At 39.0% G+C, this 22,317-nt stretch overlaps 1 protein-coding gene across 1 annotated transcript in view; it reads left to right on the top strand.

Moving 5' to 3' along the window:
* The window catches only part of Ppil4 (peptidylprolyl isomerase like 4), a 32,865-nt gene that overhangs the window by 4,717 nt on the left and 5,831 nt on the right, over positions 1-22,317 (top strand). Inside the window, exons 4-12 of the mRNA XM_059272768.1 lie at positions 665-782; positions 1,309-1,451; positions 2,603-2,699; positions 3,525-3,641; positions 7,198-7,322; positions 10,730-10,796; positions 15,191-15,302; positions 18,295-18,391; positions 21,955-22,102. Coding sequence (XP_059128751.1) covers positions 665-782; positions 1,309-1,451; positions 2,603-2,699; positions 3,525-3,641; positions 7,198-7,322; positions 10,730-10,796; positions 15,191-15,302; positions 18,295-18,391; positions 21,955-22,102 — 1,024 coding nt within the window. The remainder of the gene's footprint in view (positions 1-664; positions 783-1,308; positions 1,452-2,602; positions 2,700-3,524; positions 3,642-7,197; positions 7,323-10,729; positions 10,797-15,190; positions 15,303-18,294; positions 18,392-21,954; positions 22,103-22,317) is intronic.

Genomic DNA, 22,317 nt, shown 5'->3' with positions numbered 1-22,317 from the left:
ACTGGTCTTCCTGCCTCCATTTTCCAAGTTCTGGGATTAGAGGCATGCACCATTATGCCTGGCTTTACATGCTAGCCATCGAACCCACAATTTGTGCATTCTAAACATACCCACTCCTGATTGAGCTATATTCCCACCACCCTTTTTTTATTTATCTGTTCTTTGATTGCTTTTGAGATAGGGTCTTATTCTGTAGCCTGGAACTCACCATGTAGCTTAGTCTTGGCTCAGATTCAAGATTCTTTTTTTTTTTCTCCCCAAGACAGTGTTTCTCTGTGTAGCTTTGGCACCTATCCTAGAACTCAATTCTGTAGCCCAGGCTGGCCTCGAACTCATTATGTAGACCAGGCTGGCCTGGAGCTCACAGAGATCTGCCTGCCTTTGCCTCCCAAGTGCTGGGATTAAAGGCGTGCACCACCACCACCACCGCCCGGCCTCAACCTTTTATTTTTAAATAAGACCAAAGTATAATTGCTGTAGTTCAATCTTCATGTTAAAATATTGCTCATATTCTCGGGTAGTTCCCTAGGTTCCCAGAATGCCTGTAAGAAGAAAGGAGTATTTGAATCACAGTGGGATATCTGTAAAGACAGTTACACTGTTACAATATCTGCATTTCATTTTGAGAGTTTGTAAGTTTTATAACTTTATTGTATACTTTCAGACAACTGTATGGTGATCAAGCAAGCTTTTTTGAGGCAGAAAAAGTGCCAAGGATCAAGCACAAGAAGAAAGGCACTGTGTCCATGGTGAACAATGGCAGTGACCAACACGGATCTCAGGTGAGGACCTGGATGGGAGATGTGCATTGCTTGGGCATGAAGAACTGGAAGGAGCCTGTGAAGTTATCTTTTCAAGTTACTCAGTAATGAGAGGATGTACTAAAGGACAATTTTTAGGGGAAATACCAAATATTTCTTTTCTACATTAAGAGGGGGGCCAGAGAGATGGCTTAATGGTTGAGAGCACTAACTGCTCTTCCAGAGGACCCAGTTCAATTCCTAGCACCCACAATGCTCTGAAACTCCAGGTCCAAGGCATCTGATGCCTCTTCTGGCTTCCATAGGCAATGTGTGCACATGGGGCCACACCACACCTCTTCTGTTTATCAGGGGACATCTGTGCACCTGTCGATATAAACAGTCTTTTTTATTTAGTTCTAGAAATAAGTGTGCAAGAATTGGTACAGTAAATGTAGAGTCTTGGTGTGTTCTTTAGAGTTATACATGATTTCAGAGTGTTTTATATGTATATATATATACATATATAATATATATATTAATATTTATTATGTGCCTTTTGGTCTAGTTTCTTATTACTACAGGAGACAATCTAGATTACCTTGATGGTGTTCATACAGTGTTTGGTGAAGTGACGGAAGGCATGGACATAGTTAAGAAAATCAATGAGACCTTTGTAGACAAGGATTTTGTACCGTATCAAGATATCAGGTGTGTTTACCTTTACTATCTTAACGTATTAAAATGTTTTAACGCTGTGATATTAAACATGTAATGGCATGAATGAGACTTCTCCACATAGGACTAAAACCTTAGTTTCTTTTCTTTTTCTGTGATAAAATACTCTGACTAAAATAATGTAAGGCCAGGTGGCAGTGTCACATGCCTTTAATTCCCAGCACTTGGGAGGCAGAGCCAGGTGGATCTCTGAGTTTGAGGCCAGCCTGATCTACAGAGTGAGTTCCAGGACATCCAGGGCTACACAAAGAAACCCTGTCTCGGAAGAAAAAGGAAAAAAGAGAAAGAAAGAAAATCCCTCACAGGCATTCCCACAGACCACTTTAATCTAGATTCCCTTTCCAGGTGTCAGATCCTGTCAAGTTGATGATTGAAATTAACTGTCAAAACTAGTTCCAGAATAATTCTGAAGTGTGAATTAATATGAGATCATTAGAATCCTCGTGAGAAGTAGCTTTTATTTTCTTTGTCTTGTACTGATTGTTATATTGGTAAGAATTACTCTTGTTTCAGTTTTTTTTTTTAAGAGGCGGATTATTTATTTATACAGGGCACAAATAACAAGGTTTAGAAATTTACATTTTTCGGCCGGGCGGTGGTGGCGCACGCCTTTAATCCCAGCACTTGGGAGGCAGAGCCAGGCGGATCTCTGTGAGTTCGAGGCCAGCTTGGGCTACCAAGTGAGTTCCAGGAAAGGCGCAAAGCTACACAGAGAAACCCTGTCTCAAAAAAAAAAAAAGAAATTTACATTTTTCTTTTCTTCTTTCTTTCTCTCTTTAGTTTTTCATGTGTGTATTTTGAGTCAGGGTCTCACTCTGTAACCCAGCTTACCCGAAACTTCCTTTCTAGTTCAGGCTAGCCTCAGACTTGTGACTCTCTTCTCTTGACCTCTGAATGCTGGGATTACAGGTGCCAGCCATCGTGCCCAGCTTAATTTACGTCATAAAGTAATACAATAATATCGAAGGAAATACAGTGCAGCTCATTTTAAAAGTATACTGTAGGTCAGTAGTACCCACCGTGGAGTCTTTGGACATTAGAAATACTTATATGTTAAAATCTGTGAAAAAATAAGTATGGAGTCTAAAATAAATGTAACATTTGACTTGAATTTGTTTTGTAAGGATAAATCATACAGTGATTTTAGATGATCCATTTGATGACCCTCCTGATTTATTAATTCCTGATCGATCACCAGAACCTACAAGGGAACAATTAGATGTAAGTAGCACCTTGGTGTTGTTTTCTTTCTTTTGAGACAGAGTCTCACTATGTAGCCTTGGCTGGCCTGGCATTTTGCTGTGTAGTCCAGGCTGGCCTGAAGTTCATAGAGATTCGACAGCCTTTGCCTCCCACATGCTGGGATTAAAGGAGTGCATCACCACACCCAGCTAGTAGCACATTTTTGTATAGGTATATTAAAACATCTCTATGTATTCCTTATCTATTTATTATACTAGAGCAAGTTTAGAATTCTTTTCTCGCCCGTAGAGATGCTTATTTTGTAGTTGTTTCATTATTTCTTCAATTTCTCTCTTTAGTTTCTATTCTGCCAGAAGTCTTAGTTCTGAAACATCATATAAGCAGTGCTTTGGGAAGGTTTTCTATCACCCAACTCTAGGAGAATAGCCTCAAGGTCAAACTGAAGATCATATTATAAGATCCCCACTTTTTAAGTGGGGATATTCTGGAGCCAAGCTAGACCCAGGCATTTATGTGGACTGTAAAGAACATTCTCCCAGGCATTTTAAAGTATAAATTTAAGGTGTTCACAAGGCTTTCTCAAAGCTGAATTTATGGTTGAGTTTGGTGTTTAATTGTACAATTATGTATCCTTTCTACTGAATAGTTAGTTGGATAATAGTACCTATGTAAATATTTCTTTTGATTTTGCAGTCAGAAGCCAAGTCTGGCAAATACTCTACACTTAATTGAAATGAGTTCCCAGAGCTCATAAGTTTCTATTCTGTTATGTCTGATAGGCTAAGAATAAAACATGGTTTTTTTTGTTCCATGATGCTCAGATCTTTAACTTCTGTTTTACAGAGTGGTCGAATAGGAGCAGATGAGGAAATTGATGACTTCAAAGGAAGATCAGCTGAAGAAGTCGAAGAAATAAAGGCCGAGAAAGAGGCTAAAACTCAAGCTATTCTTCTAGAGATGGTAAGATAATAATTTTGGTCAAAGAGTTGTTATGCAACTCACGTTACGTCATTTATGTTATGTTACTTCTGTTACACATTCTTAGGAGTTTATCTGCTTTTGTGGTAATAAACTAGTAAAAATTTAGTGAGATTTTCTTCCTGGATTACATTTTATAGGACCCAGTAACATGAAAATAACAGTTTGGTTGTTTTTCCGTAAATTACTGAGTGTCTTTTTAAAAGCTGGGAGGGGTTAGGTGAGGTGGTAATTGGAGGTGCTTGCTGACAAGCCTGATGACCGGGTGGATCACCAGAACACACACGGTGAAAGGAGGGAGCCACCTTCGGTAGGCTGTCCTCTGACCTCTGTATGTACACCATGGCATGCACACACACACATCATCACACACACATGCACAAGTAAATGTAAAAATAGAAATTTAAAAAATAGGAGATGGCTATCTAAGTTATAAGTATTTATTGAATTTTAGTTTTCAAATAATTTTTGAACATTATTTATTAGAGTCCATTTTATGTATATTAGAGAATAACTGTTCTCTATTTAGAGCTGATGAATCATTTAATTCCCTATAATGAATCACATTTCTTTGGCTAGCTATATCAGCCCAGTTAATTATGTGTATGTGTGTTTGTGTGTGAGTGTGTATGAGCACAAGTGCCCATGGAGGCCAGATATGTCAGGTCTTCATGGAGCTGGAGTTACAGGTGGTCGTGAGCCTCCTGACGTGCATTCTGGGAACCAAAATTAGGTTCTCTGAAAGAGCAGTGCATGTTCCTAACCACAGAGCCATCTCCCCAGTCTCCTGCAAGTTGTTTTTCCCCCATTAACTTCTTTCTTATTTGTTTTTCTGTCATTTATGGATTTTTATTGATTTGTTTTTTCTCTTTTGTGTTACGATTTTTTTTTTTTTTTTTTTTTTTTTGGACAGGGTCTTACTGTACTTCCCAGGCTAGTCTCAATCTCCTAGGCTCATCAGCCTACCAGGTAGCGTGGACTCCACCCCGGAGTGTGCTGCCATTCCTGGCTGTGATACTTCTCATTGGATGTAGTTAATAGACTGTTGTTGCCTTTGACAGGCTTCAGAAATGTTGACCAGATTTATGGCTTTGTAACTTCTTCAGTTTCTGCATTTCAAGATTTTCTTTTTGGTGTGTTTATTCAGTAGGTGATTCTTACATAATCATCTCAGGGTTTTCAAATGTATATAGGGGAATATTGTTGCCCACAAAGTGCTTGTGGGAAATACATTTCCCATCCTCATGGTTCTACCTCACTGCTGCCCTCTGTGCTCTTTAGTAGAAAGTGCAGCAAGTGCACTACAGTGTGCTCTGTGTGGTGCAGCAGCTGACTTTGATCTTGACTTTAGTTTGCAGAAAGAAAAAGGCATAGGTTGAGACTTTAAGGGAAAAAACTATGTAAAAATTGTGGTTCCATATTGAAAAGCAGTATGGAAAAAATTAGGTATTACCAATCACCGAAGACTAGATTCCACATAATCATATTTTTCAAAAATTCAGTAACAAACGAAACTAAATAATATATTGCTCAATGATGTATGTGGTAAACATCTTAGACTATGAAAAGAAATAACCAAAAAGGAAAAAAAAAAGGTGATCTTGTCAGGTGCTGGTGGCACACACCTTTAATTCCAGCACTTGGAAGGCAGAGGCAGGCAGAGCTCTGTGAGTTCCAGGACAGCCTGGGCTGTTACACAAAGAAACCCTGTCTCAAAAAAACAAAACAAAACAAAAAAACCCCACAAAAACAAAAAAGGGGGAGTGTGGTTGGGGAGATAGCTCAGAGGTTAAGAGCACTGGCTGCTCTTCCAGAGGTCCTGAGTTCAATTCCCAGCAACCACATGGTGGCTCACAACCATCTATAATGAGATATGGTGCCCTCTTCTGGCCTGCAGGCATACATGCAGACAGAGCACTGTAAACAAAAAATAAGTAAATTTTTAAAAAAGAAAAAGTGATCTTTGTGAGAGAAGCAAGGACAATGGGACCAGGGAGTACATTCGTTCTTAGCCAGGTAGTTTTTATTTCATTTCATTCATTCATTTCAAAGTGCATTGTTTTTATTTTGTGTATGGATGTGTGTGAGGGTCAGAGGACAATGTGCCAGAGTTGGTTTTCTGCTTCCACTGAGGATCCAACTTAGTTCATCAGGTGGCAGAGGCTTTTACCCACCGAGCCCCAGTGGTTTGTATTGTTATGCTTCAGAACCTATGCTTTACATCTTTTTAAAAAATGATATATCAAATACTTAAAAAAAGAGAAAATAGGGATAATTTGGGACTTTTGAAGCCAGGATAGATCTGGATTCATATCCTAGCTGTAACTCTTGATTTCACTGTACTTGCCTTTAAAGTAGAAATTGTGCTTGGTATGGTGGCACAGGCCTGTAATCTCAGTTCTCAGAAGGTGGGGATAGGAGGACCACAAGTTTGAGTCCAATCTGATTTCCAGTAAGATCCTGTCTAAAATATAAATAAATTTGAAAAGTAAATAAATGAATGGAAATTGTGGTATTGCTTGAAGAATTAGCAGTAATGATTCGTAAGTATCAAGTTAGGTAAAAACATTAGCTATTAGTATTGTTAAAACCAGGAAAAATATCATATCAGATTTCTTTAATTGAAAACAATTATTATATTTTGTTTTGTGTTTTGTGTGTGTGTACATGCATGTCATGATGTGCATGTGGAGGTCAAGAGACAAATTTTGGGAGTTGGTTTTTTTCCACCAGGCGTGTTTACCTCTCTAAAGGTGATAGAACCTGGAGAATGGAGCCAACAAATGAGGTGGAATAAAGTCAACTTTATTCAGAGCATCAACAATTTATACTCTGAGTGTTAAGAGGAGTCACAAGAGTAAGGTGTATAATTACAAGGGCAAGCTGCATGTGCAGCAAAAACATGTTTTTCTTTTTCTCTTTCCTTTTTTGAGACAGGGTTTCTGTGTGTAGCAATGATTGTCCTGGAACTCTCTCTATAGACCAGGCTGGCCTCAAACTCACAGAGATCTGCCTGCCTCTGCCTTCTGAGTATCAGGATTAAAGGTGTGCGCCACCACCGCCTCATGTTTTTCCATGTAGGCATATAAACAAATAACAGTAGCCAGTTGTAATGAATAATCTGAAGTAAACTCACTCCTATCCACTACACCTGGGAGGAGCACGAGAGTACAATCCAAGAACGAATTCCACGTTTTTGAAGAAACTGAGGTCACAAGACTCTTGTCTTGGTTTCTTGGAGTTTTCTTACAAACACTCAGAAATCTCATGCATTCCATTCTTGGACCATATTCTAACATATCTGAGTCCTAGGAATTGAATGCAGGTCATTGAGCCTGATGGCAGGCACTTTTACCCTATGAATCGTCTTTCTAGCCCTTGGAAAGTTTTTTGATTTTTTTTTTTTTTTAACCCTGAACCTATAGTTCAGGTTGTAAATTTAGGTAGTTCTAGGAAATCAGTGTCGTGGACTTGGACAAAATATTTGGAATAGAAACTAAAAGAATTGATTTGTATGCTTGATTATTTGTAACTTTAGGTGGGAGACCTACCTGATGCAGATATTAAACCTCCAGAAAATGTGTTGTTTGTGTGTAAATTGAATCCAGTGACCACAGATGAGGACCTGGAGATAATATTCTCAAGATTTGGACCAATAAGAAGGTAATCCCGGGATTAATGAAAGAGAGATTTGGGAATATCTAGGTATTAATTGATTGGTGTGGGTGTTTGTTTGTTTTATTTTTTGTCTTTTTGAAACAGGGTTTCATTTATAGACCTGGCTGGCCAGCAATTTCTATATAGACCATGCAGAACTTGAACTCACAGAGATCCTCCTGCCTCTGCCTCCTCAGTGCTAGGGCTTAAAGCCCCATGCCACCATACTCAGCAGATGTTTTCTAATTACACATTTTTGGTGAGTTTGTCGATTTTGAGTGAATTTAAAAATTTTTGTTTTTATTTTTTTGTGGGGCTGAGGATCAAACCTAGGGCATCATGCCTGTTAAGCAAAACCTCTGCCAGCTCCTTTGGTGAATCTCATACTGGTAATTTTTATAGATGTGTGTTTCAACAGTAGGAAAGGAAAGTGTTTTCAGACATATGCACAAATTAAATGTTTGAGTGATTCTTCAATTCTTAACACTTTTTCACAATAAAATATGAGTTGAGCAATTTGTCTACTTGTATAATACTCTCAACAGCCTTATTTAATATTTAAAATACTTATTTAAATTAATTCCTAAAATTATTAGCAATCTATGTCAGTATTAAAATTTCCAAGTTTTATGTTTTTATTTTCTAAACTTATTATGTAGCCAAGGATGACATGGAACTCCTGGTCCTCCGGCCTCCACCTCCTGAGTACTAGGATTATAGGTGGCTACCACAGTCCGTTTCTGTGGTTCTGTGGAATGAGCCTAGGGCTTCTTGGGTACTTGGCAAACTCTTTATTAAGTATACTTTGTGTCCAGCTGTGTGTGTGTGTGTGTGTGTGTGTGTGTGTGTGTGTGTGTGTGTGTGGTACATGTGTGAGTACACAAGTTTTTTAAGACAGGACTCACTCTCATAGCCTACTCTGGCCTTAAACCTATCTTCCACACTCATGAGTGTTGGGATTACAAGTTTACATTACTACACCTCAAAAGCAAAAGATTGTGATTTGTTGTGGGTTTTATTTTTATTTTGCATGTGTAGGTGTGTAGAGGCCAGAGGACAACCTTGGGTATTTTCCTCAAGCATTGTCCACATTCTTATTTATTTATTTAATTTATTTATTTATTTATTAATTCATTTATTTATTTTTTATTTATTTATCTATTTATTTATCTATTTATTTCTTTATTTCTTTCTTTCTTTATTTATTTATTTATTTTATTTTGGAGGCTGTGTTTCTTCCTGACTGGTGCTCACCAAGTAGGCTGCGCTGGCTGGCCGCACTGAGTCCTAGGGATCCACCTGTCTCCTGTCTCCACCTCTCTAGTACTGGGATTACAAGCTCATGCCATTGCACACTCAGGTCCCTATGCATTCAAGGCAAACACTTTATAAACTACCAGACTACCCCAGTTAAAGTCTTTTTCTTTGGTTAATTTCCCCTATGTTATTATTATCATTTTTTATCATTGAGTATTTAATGTAAGATATTATTATTTTTAAGAAGTGTGTGTGTGTCTGTGTGAATATATGCTCATGTATGAAGGTGTCCTTGGAGCGTAGAAAAGGGCATAGATCCCAGAGCTGGAGTTATAGATAGCTGTGAGTCTCCTAGTGTGGTGCTGGGAGGGAGCTGGGGCCTCTGGCAGAGCAGCAAGTGCTCTGAACCATTGAGCCATCTCTCCAGCCATTATTATTGTTGTTATTATTATTTAAAAAATAAACTGGTGCTGTGGGATGGTCTGTATGTCAAATATGTTGCTGATTGGTCAGTAAATAAATCACTGATTGGCCATTGGCTAGGCAGGAAGTATAGGCGGGACTAACAGAGAAGAGAATTGAGGGAACAGGAAGGGAAGAGGGAGACGGCCTGGAGCCGCCGCCAGGAGAAGGAAGATGTAAGGTACCGGTAAGCCATGAGCCACGTGGCAAAGTAAAGATTAATAGAAATGGGCTAAATATAAGAGTAAGAACTAGACAATGACAGGCCTGAGCTAATGGCCAAGCAGTTTAAATAATGTAAGAGTCTATGTATTTATTTTACAAATGGGCTCTGGGACTGGCGGGACTTGGTGGCGGGAGCTGGAGAGAAATTCTCTAGCAACAAACTGGTACTAGCTTTTTAGAAAATATATACAGCTTGCAGGGGATGGTTCTCTCTCTCTCTCTCTCTCTCTCTCTCTCTCTCTCTCTCTTTCTTTCTTTCGTTTTGTTTTTTGAAACAGGATTTCTCTGTGTAGCTTTGGCTGTCCTGGAGCTTGATCTGTAGCCCAGGCTGTTCTCAAACTTAGAGATCCACCCGCCTCTGCCTCTCGAGTGCTGAGATGAAAGGTGTGGGCCACCACTGCCCAGCTAAGATGGTTCTCTTCTCCCATGTGGGCGCCAGGGAGTGAACTCAGGTCATCAGTTCCAGGAGCAAGTGCCTTTACTTTCTGAACCATCTCACGGCCCCTCCCCTATATTATTAATGCAAAAATATACAAAGCTAGTCAAAGGAGACTATTTTCTAACTGATTAACATGTTCTACATTTAGGATGCCCTTTCATTTAATGTTTCTAAAAATGGTTCATATGATACATGGGGAGAGACAAGCCAGCCACTTTCAACTCTACCTTCTTGATTTTTTTCCCTTGATATTGTTTGACGAATTAGTTCTGTATGATAACTGTACTTACAGTGTTTGAGCCTCGTTTACTTTAAAACCCAAAGCCTAAATTGTGGTGACTCATGCCTTTAATCTAAGCACTTGGGAGACAGCAGCAGGAAGATCTCTATGATCAAGGCCAGCCTGGTCTACATAATGAGTCCCAGGCTAGCCAGGGCCTCATAGTGGGTCCTTGTATCTAATTCAAAAGCGTAAACTAATAAACACTTATATATGTAACATATTCTTTAAGTCTTTTATGTTTAGACTAAAAAAGACTTTAGGATTTAAAGATTTTTCTGGACATGATAGTGTACACCTTTAATCTCAGTACATAGAGGGTCGAGGCAGCAAGATGGCTGTGAGTTTGAGATTACGTGGATTTTATAGTGAGTACCGGGCCAACCAGGGATACACAAGAAGACCTTGTCTCAGAAATGTAAAAATAAATAATTTTAAAATGAAAAGCGTTTAGCAGTTTATTCTTGTTAAAAGGAAGCCTGCCCCCACCTCCACCGCTATAGCCTAGTTTGTGTATTTGGAGTAGTTTAGATAATTCAGTTACCTGATAGATGAGCTGTGTGTGTGTGTGTGTGTGTGTGTGTGTGTGTGTGTGTATGTGTGTATAAATAGAGTTGTTACTGAAAACTTTGAAGCCATCCCTAAGTTTAATAACTGGCTTATTTTGTTCTGGCCTAAAGAATTAGAGCAAATAGTTTCTTTTTTTTTTTTTTTTTTTAAGTGACTTTTCAAAAAAAAATTGTTTTTCAGTTGTGAAGTTATCCGAGATTGGAAAACAGGAGAATCCCTCTGTTATGCTTTTATTGAATTCGAAAAGGTATGTCATTTCTGTTTTTTTCTTGTTTATTTATTTTCTGAGGATGGGTTCTTGTTGTGCTGCCTTGGCTGATGTCATACTGGTTATCCTCCTGCTTCAGCCTCCCGGGTGTCTGATTAGAGGTGTGCACCACTGCACCTGCCTGTTTTGTTTTTGAGTAGTCTTTGTTTGTTTGTTTGTTTGTTTGTTTTTTGAGGCAAGGTCTTTTCTGCTTAACAGCCCTAGCTGTCCTGGAACTCACTTTGTAGACCAGGCTGGCCTCGAACTTGAGTAATCTTAAAAATGAAAAATTATAGTACTTTTTTTAGTTTCTAGTATTGTGTTTTTCTTTAAACATCTAAGAACGTTAACTTTATTGTAACATTGGGAATAAATTCGACATTTACTGATGTTAATATATGTTTACTGTGGGTTCAGGTACAATCCGTCTGAACATAATGGTTTTAGAAAAAGTCATTCACAGACTGTTTGTTGTAACCTGAGTACCAGGAAGAGAAGTGGGGGAGTGTTAAGATCTAGACATTAATCCAGTCCCTGGCCAGCTACTGGGCATTGCTCACTCACTTACCCCTCTTCCTGAGCCTTTCCTTCCGTAGAGGAAGGGTCAGGAAGCTGCTGCTAGATCTGCAGGGGTGGTGAGAGCTTGGTTGGCTGAGCGCCTGCTTCAAGTCAGACATTACCTTACCTTTCCTGTATGTAATATGTACAACTCTAGGAGAGAGGTGCTGTCTTTTTCCTTTCCAAAGCCAAAGCCAAAACAAAGGAGAGAGGGTGGTCCTGTGGTTATTCAACATCATGTACCTATTGGATGTCATGGCTAGGATTTGAGTGTGGATGTGTCTGGCACTGTTCCCGATGAGTTTAGCCGTCTACGCTGGGTTTTATTGTTGTTGTTTGTTTTGTTTTGTTTTCAAATGTGGCTTTGGGCCAGTTAGTGTCTAGTAATGCCTCATTGCAAGTTACATTGATTCCAAAGTATTTATTGAATATTTTCTATATTTTAGGCACTGTGTTAAATCCTAGGGGTTCAAGATGAATAATGGGGGATTAGGAAAAGCATACATGTAGCAGATCATACCTAAATACTGTGTCATATATACTAAAATTTATATTTGTCAAGGTTTATTGGTGCCAGCAGAAAAGAGAGCTTTACTTTGGCCTTACAATGGAAACTTTTCATCGATCTGACTGTTCTCTCATTGACATCTATTATTTTTGCTTACAAGTAATGTTTCATTTGTAACATGGAGACTGATGACTGCTCTGTCTTTCAATTTCCTGCAGGCAGGTCATTTTCTATGGATACATAGTTCAGGTCAGCTTTAGGGCAGAGAGTGAACACCCAACATGGGTGCTGGCAACCAAACTTTGTTCTCTGCAAAAGCAGGAAGCTCCCTGGTGACCTGCTCTCCAGCTTCTGTAGTAATGCTTTATTGTGGTTTGTTTTACATTTCCTGCTTGAGTACTTGTCCTCTCCTCACGTTCATTACCATTTGGATGTCCCTCTGTGTGTGTGTGTGTGTATGTGTGTGTGTGTCTATGTGTGTGTGCACATGCATGTGTGTGTTTGTGGATATGGAGCCGAAGGCTGATGCTGGGTATCTTGCTCTGATTGCTCACTACTTCATTTACTAGGGCAGGATCTTGCTAAGCCTGCGGCTTGCTGATTGGGCTGGACTAGTTTGCTCCAGAGAGCCCATCTCCACCTCCTGATAGGTCGTCCACCACACCCACCTGGCATTTCTATGGCTGAGGAGGCATACTCTGGCCTGTATACTTGTTCAGCAAGTGCTTTTATCCACTGATACATCTCCCCAGCTCATGTGTACTTCAAACAAACAAACAAAACAAATTTTAGGAGCTGGAAAGATGGCTCAGTGGTTAAGAACATTGGTTGTTCTTCCAAAGAATCTAGGTTCGATTCCCAGCACCTACATCCTAGTTCACAATTGTCTGTAACTCCAACCCAAGGAGCTCCAACACCCTCTTGTGGCCTCAACGGCCACTCTACACAAGTGGTGCACAGACATACAGTCAGACAAATGTACATATAAAAAATAATATCTGAAAACCCAGATTTTATTGTTGTTGCTATTAATATTAGTATGGGGGGGGGGGATACACACATACCACAGCCTGCATGTGGAGGTCAGAGGACAACTTTTGGGAGTTGATTCTAGTCTTCCACCTTGTTCTAAAGCAAGGTGTCTCATTTCTGTCTGCCATGCTGCATACTTGAGGCTAGCTGACCCTAAGCTACCAAGAGTCTCTTGCCTCTACCTCCCATCTTGCTGTATTGGTGCTGGGATTACAGATGAGTGCCACCACATCGGGCTTTTTCTGTGGGTTCTAGGGATAAAACCCAGGTTGTTAGGCTTGTGTGGCAAGCACTTTTAACCTGCTAAACCATCTCACTGGCCCAAATGTACTCGTAAAACAAAGAACATATGCAAGATTTGCCTGCCTTTCACTCCACTTTTGTGCCATCAAGATTATTTATTAGAAGGCAACTTGCTTGCTTTCCTATTGCATATCCTGCCTTTTATTGTCTTTCAGGAACTCTTTATGTTATGAATGCAAGCTCTTTTTTATATGATATATGATATATATATATATATATCATATATCATACATACATATCTTTTGTTCTGTGGATTTCTCATTTCCTTTCTTTTCTGAGACATGGTTTCTCTGCCTAGCCCTGGCTATCCTGGAACTTGCTGGCCTTGAACTCAGAGATCCCCCTGTCTCTGCCTCCTGAGTACTGGGATTAAAGGTGTGCCACCACTGACTGTCCTATCTTTTGTGTGTGTGTGTGTGTGTGTGTGTGTGTGTGTGTGTGTGTGTGCCATTTCCTTTCTTAATGGTGTCATTTGATAAACTCAAAAGTAATAGTTTTAACTTAGCCTCATTTGTCAACATTTTCTCAACATGGCCTCTAAAAGTTCTGCTTACTCTAAAGACCTGAAGATATTCTCTATACTCTTTTGTAAGCTTTATTTAATTTTATGTATGTGAATGTTTTGTCTGTGTGTGTGCATGTGCACTATGTGTGTGCCTGGTGTTCTTATAGGCCAGAAGAGGGCATTGGACTCACTGGAACTGGAGTTGTGGGTGGTCCTGAGCTGATCGGTGCTAGGAACCAAACACAGGTCCTCTACAGAAGCAGCAAGTGCGGGAACCTACTAAGTCAGCTGTCTCTTCAGTCCCTCTCTACTGTTTTCATAAACCATGCTGTGAGGTAGGGCTTTGCCAGAGGGGTCTGTGATTTGTCTGTGCCCTCTGTGTTCCACTGCATTTCATTTGTCTTACTCATGTGACTCAGCCCCACTAAACATAAAGGTCTTCCTGTTCCCAGAGCTCTGTGGGACCATTTTTGTTCAGGTATTCATTCATATGTGTTTGAAGTCCGGTTCTAGGTGCTGGTGTCATGCTTATGTTAGACATCTTGTAGTGTGAGTCCTTTAACTTTTTGTTTGTTTGTTTGTTGGTTTTGTTGTTTTGAGATAGAGTCTCACTATGTAGCCCTGGCTGGCTTGAACTCACATTCCATTTGTTGATTATGGAGTATTTCATTAGGCCAGCATTCTGTAATCAATTACAAAAATGTTTCTGCATTGAAACAAATGACCAGTCATGCTAAGTTGATTTTGAGACTGGTCATAGTCCCCTATTAGGTCCAGATACTGCTGCTGAATTTCCAGGGTTTGGTTGTGGTTTGGTTTGGTTTCTGGTTTTTCGAGACAGAGTTTCTCTGTATAGCCCTGGCTGTCCTGGAACTAGCTCTGTAGACCAGGCTGGCCTCAGACTCAGAGGTCCACTTGCTTCTGCCTCCCAAGTGCAGGGATTAAAGGTGTGTGCCACCACTGCCTGACTTGCCACAGGTTTTTTGTTTGGTTCTAGAGATCCCTCCCACCCCCACCTGTTCTTTGTGCAAGTGTCCTACTTCTGAGCTATCCCCAACTCCTGCTAAATTACTTTTAACACCAAATTTATGAAGACAACGTTCACTTTGGGGGTGTAGTATTTTTGAGTTTTGAGTAACCAGCATTGTAGACTTGCTTCACCCAAGTGGTAAAGTGTATGTGTGTCCACTACAGTCAGACCGCCTCAGTTCAAATAATGGTTCCGACCACTGGCTGCTTCTATACTGTACCTCATTAAACTTCTGTTTTCTCATTGAGATAATGGAGATAATAAATAGATGGAGCCTCAAAAGGTTATTACCAAGGTTAATTGAGATAGTAGATGCAATGCATTTAATATCTGATAAATAAGAAATATTTGAATATTAACTTTAGTAATAACAGCCTTTTTGTGTTTACAGTATTTGTTCTAGTTGCAGAAATCTTTCCTGTAAACATTCATGCTTGAGTTTTTGTAATCACTAATAGGAAGAAGATTGTGAGAAAGCGTTCTTCAAAATGGATAATGTACTTATAGATGACAGGAGAATACATGTGGATTTTAGCCAGTCTGTTGCAAAGGTTAAGTGGAAAGGGAAAGGTATGTTGGTTTATCTCCTTTTATTGATATTCTGCTTCAGGGATATTTGTGTGTGTGTGTGTGTGTGTGTGTGTGTGTGTGTGTATACGTACATATAAGTGCTTTAATTTTGTGTTGTTAATTAAGGGGAATGTTAATAGAATTCAGGTCACTTAGGATTTTGTAAAGCTACTATCTAGAATGTGTGTATATATGTGTTGATGGATGAAAATACATCTTTTTTTAGCATTTGCTTATATTGTAAGCTATTTCAAACTACCCATTGAAGACATGATCTATTTCTGAAATAATTATGACTTTTTTGATAATTTGATTCTTTTAGATGCAAACTTCTTAAAAGTTTTGTTTCTTGTTTTTGTTGTTATATAAAATTCTCTTCCACTCCTCTTCTACCCAGTTTCTCTTCCCAGAAGTAACCAGTTGCCTGTTCTTTCTACAGCCATTCTTTGTATACACATGCGTATGTTTTTCCCTCCTCATTTTAAAAAGGAGAGTTCAGGGCTGGAGAGATGGCTCAGCGGTTAAGAACACTGGCTGTTCTTCCAGAGGTCTTGAGTTCAATTCCCAGCAACCACATGGTGGCTCACAGCCGTCTACAATGAGATCTAGTGCCCTCTTCTGGCCTGCAGGGATACATGCAGACATTATACTGTATATATAATAAATAAATAAATCTTTTTTTTTTTAAAAAAAAGGAGAGTTCAAAGGATGCAGATTACATTACTCAGTATCTTAGAGTCCCCATTGATAATGTATCTTCAGAGCTCATTTAATATGAGTATATGTGCTAGTTTGCTCTTTTCATTGCCTGCTCAGTCCTCCATTAAATGTATGTCATCATTTACTGTCTGAGCTCCTCCATGGGCTATGTATGTGTGGCATTTCTCACATCTGCTGTATATCTACATGTAAGTCCCTGATACAGGCATACCAAACTTAAGTTTGGATCTGTTATATGCTGGATCAGAGTTTATTTTTTATTTTATTATTAAATTTTTTTAATATTATTAAATTTTTAAGTTAAATTTAATTAAAAATTTTTTGAGACATAGTTTTGCTATGGAGTCTAGGTTTGCCTCAAACTTAGTGTCCTCCTGCTTCAGTCTTCTGGGTTAAGATTCTAAGTGTTGACTCCCCACCCTAGTTGTGAAGTTTTTATCTTGTGAACTTTGTGTATGTGTGTGCATGTGCATATGTGCCAAGGATTGGGCATCGGAGTCCCACAGATGCTAAATATGTGTCTGTCGTTGAACTATATTCCTAGCTGAGGTTTTTTTTTTATTTGTTTTTTGTTTTTTGTTTTTCAAGACAGGGTTTCTCTGTGTAGCTTTGTGCCTTTCCTGGATCTCACTCTGTAGACCAGGCTGGCCTCGAACTCACAGAGATAGACCTGGCTCTGCCTCCGGAGTGCTGGGATTAAAGGCTTGTGCCACCACCGCCCGGCTTCTAGCTGAGTTTTAAAAATCATTTTTTAACCCTGTTTTTAAAAGGTCTCACTTAGGGTTGAGTGTTGGGGAGGCAGAGTCAGGTGGATCTTTGTGAGTTCAAGGCCAGATGAGTTCACATAGCCACTTCCAGGCCAGCCAGGGCTACATAGTTAAGGCTCTGTTTCAGAAAAACAAAACAGCAACAACAACAAAGGTTTCCCTTTGGTAGTTATTCACATGTAATGCTAAATTTTACCAGGCAAATGAAGATCACCTTTTCTTCTTTGTTAAAAGATTTATTTATTTCTATTTTATATGTCTGAATATTTTGCCTGTACATATGTATGTGCACCATGTGTATGCCTGGTGCCAGCAGAGACCAGAGTATTAGATTTTCTGGAACTGGAATTACAGAGAGTTATGAGCCATCATGGGGGTTCTAGGAGTTGAACCCAGGTCCTCTGCAAGAACAGTGCTCTTAACCATGGAGTGATCACTCCAGCCTCAAGATTACTTTTTCTATACCATTTGTAACTTGTTTCCCATGATTTCACTGCATTTAAAAATAAGAAATAAGTTGGACTGTGGCAGGTGGTAGGCTTTAGAAGAGGGAGAAATCAGTTACCTGAGTTGGCAGCTGGAAGGCCCCTGGAAGCTGGGATCTCTGATAGGAGAAGTGACTTGGATCATGGTCCTGTGCTCTCCGTTTCTCCTGGGATTCCTCCCTGCTGTTGAAATACATGATTGGTGCTCTTTTGAGTGCTTTGTGAACATGAATGGATTTTTTGATTTTTTTTTTTTATTAAGGCCTATAAAAACCCAGATAAGTATCTGGTCTCTATGAAGAACTTTCTCTCTCCCCACTGTCCCTTCACAATGGCCCTCACCTCACCAGAAGCCATGCTGTGTGTTTCCTCAGCACACACTGCAGGGTTCCCAACCAGTGCCTCCCTCTTTGTCTTCTCGTTTATACATCAAATTCATTCTCAGTCCACTGCTTAGAGGGCATAGACTTCCCTCTGTTCCACAAAGAGAACTTTTTAGTTCACAGTTGGATCGTAATGCTGAAGAGTCAGCTTCTCTTGCGGTTGAAGGAGAAACCTGTTCCAGCTTGGCTCACCAGTCTCACCAGAATGATTTTTGACTTGCTCTTGATAAAGTAATGGTGGAAATTAGCATGGTGTCCATCCCTGTATTCTTTGCCAGACTGGCCGCTTGTGTTTTTTACATATTATAGTTACAGTTTCATGGGGGAAATTACATGTCTGTTTAGGTGTAGTGTTAGCTGCTGGCTTGATGCACTGTTTGCTTGAACAGTGTAGTACAGGTGTTTGATTTGGATGTTGTAATATTCATATATGTCGGTAGATGGCAGCATATGACCACCGAGAAAATTGAACATGCACTTTGAACTAAACTAACAGCAGACACAGGTTTGCTGTGTTCTTTTGTCCTTCTTCACTTTTTTCTGCTTCTCAGTGTGTGCCTTGTGCAGCCCTTTGTGATTTATAAGCTTGCTAGTGTTTCTTATGTGATACTAATTCTTTTTCCCTCTTAATAAATAGGTGGGAAATATACCAAGAGTGATTTCAAGGAGTATGAAAAGGAACAGGATAAACCATCCAATTTGGTTCTGAAAGAAAAAGTAAAGCCCAAACAGGAGTATCCTTTACAAGAATCGTGTGCACATTCTTCCACTGTGTGGATCATTTGTGAAGGTCACAGCTTTCCAGTGTCTCCTGTAGACTTGGCTTTTTCATTATACTTGGTATTATGGAGAAAGTTAGGTTTGAAAGAAACTTAAGCCTAAATAGCCTCCTACTCTTACATTAAATACCTTCCTACTTACCCAGTGTTCTCAAATGATCTTCAGGTAAATTTGTTATTTTTACATATACTAATGTTTTGTGTTATTCCTTCTCCTGTATTTAATTTCCTTAGCTAGATAACAAAATCTTGTAGTTCTTTGTCACATAATTAGATTGCTTTTTTTTCTGCATAATACCTTGTCATTTTAGCAACAAAGATTTGCTAAAACTTTGTTTATGGCTCCTTCCTGTTCAGTGCAAGAGTTGACATTTACAGGATTAAAAACAAATCTATTGACTTGACCATGTAATTCAGGTTCTTCCAAGTTTTACGTTGAGACAAGTTAAAAAGCAGTGAAACATGCTGTTCACATTATGTCATTTTTATTTGTTTGACTGATTTTCCCTTTATAAATCTATCACTCTACACATTGCAAAGGTCATTTCTTTGGCAATCCTGTCTGGTAAATGGCATCTTTGTTTCCTAGTTTCTGTTGATGGAAAGGAGTTCTCTTTTCCTGTGTTACGTAGGCATGTCTTCTCCAAGTATTCATCAAGCAGAGATGAGTATCAGGTTGGCCTTTAGATATTCATGCTTTAAATTGTGTTGCCTGTCTGCACAAAACATTATGATGTGTTAGAGTCTGAAGAGAGCTGACAGCATCAACCTAAGAGGCTTTGCAGGCAGCCAGACCAACAAGCTGAGGTCGGTCCTTAAAAAAGGATATTAGAAGGCATGTGATTAAAGCTTGGAATCATAAAAGGCATAGATGAATATGTGCAAATGTTACCTTGACATCTGTGAGGTTAAGTTTAGGCTAACCACTAAGAAGGGGAGTGTAGAGGACAAATAAAGGAAATGTAGCTACAGAGCATAACGCAGAGATGTTTACCATGGAGGTTGTTCTGACTATAAGGAAGTCAATGTATTATTTTAAAGTTTGTAGTACCAGAATATTTTAATGAATGCTAGGTAACCACTCTACTAATTGCGCTTATTCCAATCCTTGCTACTATTTTCTTTACCCATCATTTAGAAAGTTTAGGAGGGTGGGGTGCAAGCATGAAGTTCAGACAGGATTGTTTGAGCCTAGTTCAGGATTAGGCTTGGTGACTTACAAAGAACCTCATCTTAAAAAAATCAAGTGTACGTCTTACGTAGTGCAATCATATATCCTCCTTTTCATACACATGCCCCTCACACACAACTGAAACAAAATCTCACAAGTTTTGTCTTTTTTTTTCTGACAGTGCTGGGGGTTGAACCAGGACTTTGCACATATGAGACAATTGCTCTACCACTGAGCTACACCCCAACTAACAGTATTTTTTAAGGTGCTATTCTTTATTTCTTATTCTATGTGACTTCCAAAATTGTGAGTTATGAACCATAAATTCTACATCTCATCGTTGAATTATGACCTTTAGTTTGAAGAACACTGGAAATAATCAGACATAATATAAAAGAGTAAAGAAATTGTAGATAATGAAGTAATAACGGGACTGGCGGTCCATCTCCGGCTGTCTTGTGGAAAGCTAGAAAGGATATTGTTAACTTTTTGATTGTATGTGTATGTGGGATATGTACAGGGAAAGCCTAAGCTGTGTCACTATGAAAACAAACATTTAAAAAAAGGAAACAGACATTAGATTCTGGTCCTTAAAGGACATGTCCATGTTGACTCTAGTCCCAGATGTAACTAAAGTAGCACTTTGTGCTAGGCTTCCTCATATTCCTCACACTCCAGAAGTCAACCTTCAGAGAGCAGTTTAGAGATTATTTGTACACTAGGTTTATGCCTTCTCTTAGTTTACTTTTTGAGACAGGGTCTCACTATATGGCTGTCCTAGAGCTCACTATATAGACCAAGCTGGTTTCAAACTCACAGAGATCCGCCTGCCTCTGCCTCCCAAGTGCTCAGATTAAAGGCGTGTGCCACCATGCCCAGTTTATGCTTTCTTTTATTCTAAAGCTTTATATTACACTAGAGAAATTGATTATTTCTGATCTAAAACATTATTATTACTATTAATTATTATTACTATTATTGTTGTGCTAGGATCAAACCCAGGGCTTTCTGCATGATGGCAAGCTTGCTACCACAGAGCTACACCCTTGGCTCCAATTAAAATGAAAATTTAAGTACCATTTTATATGAAATTAGAAAAGATTTGCTCACTTCTGTCACATACACAAATGGTGCTTTTTATATTTTTTCCTTTCAAGACTTTATCTTTCACAGAGTTTGAAGTTAAAATTACTCTATTATGTGTGCAGGGTCCCACTCTTTCCCTAGGCAGGGCCTACTTTGAACCCTGGGCTAGTCTCAGACTAATCTTTTTTTGCCTCATCTTTCTGAGTAGCTGGGATTACAAGTATTAATGTTTATGAATGTTTTTTTAAAAAGTTGTTTTTTTAAATTATGTGTTATGTGTGCGTGCCTATGGATAGGTATGTGCATGTATGAACGTGGGTACCTGAAGAGACCAGAGAGGGTGTTGGATCTCTGGAGCTGGAGCTATAGGCAGTTGTAATCCAGTTGACAGGGGTGCTGGGACAGAACTTAGGTCCTCTAGAAGAGCAGCTAGGACTCTGAACTACTGAGCCGTTCCTCTTGTCTATGTGGTTTGGTTTGCTTGTTTGTTTTGAGACAGAGTCTCACTATGTAGCTCTGCTGCCCTGGAATTTGCTACATACGCAAACTCACAGAATCTGCCAGCTTTGTCTCCTAAGTCCTGGGATCAACCATACAGTATTTTGACTTAAGCTTTTTTTCACTTTTAATTTTCATATAGGCCTTCCTAGCCTTTAAAAATAATTATTAGTAACTCCTTTTATAGTACATCATGCTATGATACTAAAATGTATTTTATTATATATTATTAAATATTGTTCTCATTTTCTGATAATTAAAAATGGTTCTAATATGTATATCTGTTTTCATGTAACTTTGTTTTAGTTGCTATAAATTCTTACAAGGCTTTCTGCATCATGACTGTTTACTGCTAGAGTCTCCCCTGACTGACCTGAGAAGAATCATGCGGTGTCCCTTCTATCTAAAGAGCGTCTGGCATTGGAGCTCATAATACCTTTAGTTTTTCTAGTTGATGACATCCCTCAGTTTCTAAATTAGGTTTTTTTTTTTTTTATACTATTGACAAATATATTTTGATTTCTATCCTACTTACAATTTTTGCCTGGTGGTTATTAGCTGGCAGATGCCAGGATCTCTTCCATTTCTCTTGACTGTAATGAAGACTGTGTTACTTGTTTTAGAAATGTATTTTTTAAAAAGGTATTCTGTGCTTTGGGATGTTATTTGCTTTAAGTTACAGTTGGCTTTATGGCTTCCTCTGTTTACTATATTTAAGTTGCTTCCATTATTTATTCTATTTGTCCTTAATTTAATGCTTCAGTGCAAAATATGATCTTATACTAGATGAGCAGGCAGAAGACTCTAAATCAAGCCACTCACACGCAAGTAAAAAACACAAAAAGAAAACACGTCACTGCTCTGAAGAAAAGGAAGATGAAGAATACATGCCAATCAAAAATCCTAATCAGGTATTTCTGACCTCGGGCTTACACATGGAGAAATCAGTATCCTGTCCTTTTGTACAGTGCATATTGGTGGTGTAATTTAGGAGTAAGGGGTAGTTTTGAACAGTAATTCCTTGCTCTGAGCTATAGAATGGGCACCCAGGATAATGGGCTTTAGCTTTAAAGAATGTATCCCACAGGATAGCAATATTGTTTTCAGAATAATTTCAGTTATTATG

This window comes from Peromyscus eremicus, chromosome 8b, assembly GCF_949786415.1.
Source record: "Peromyscus eremicus chromosome 8b, PerEre_H2_v1, whole genome shotgun sequence".
In the NCBI taxonomy this organism is placed as follows: domain Eukaryota; kingdom Metazoa; phylum Chordata; class Mammalia; order Rodentia; family Cricetidae; genus Peromyscus; species Peromyscus eremicus.
This window is presented reverse-complemented; position numbering and strand designations above follow the sequence as displayed.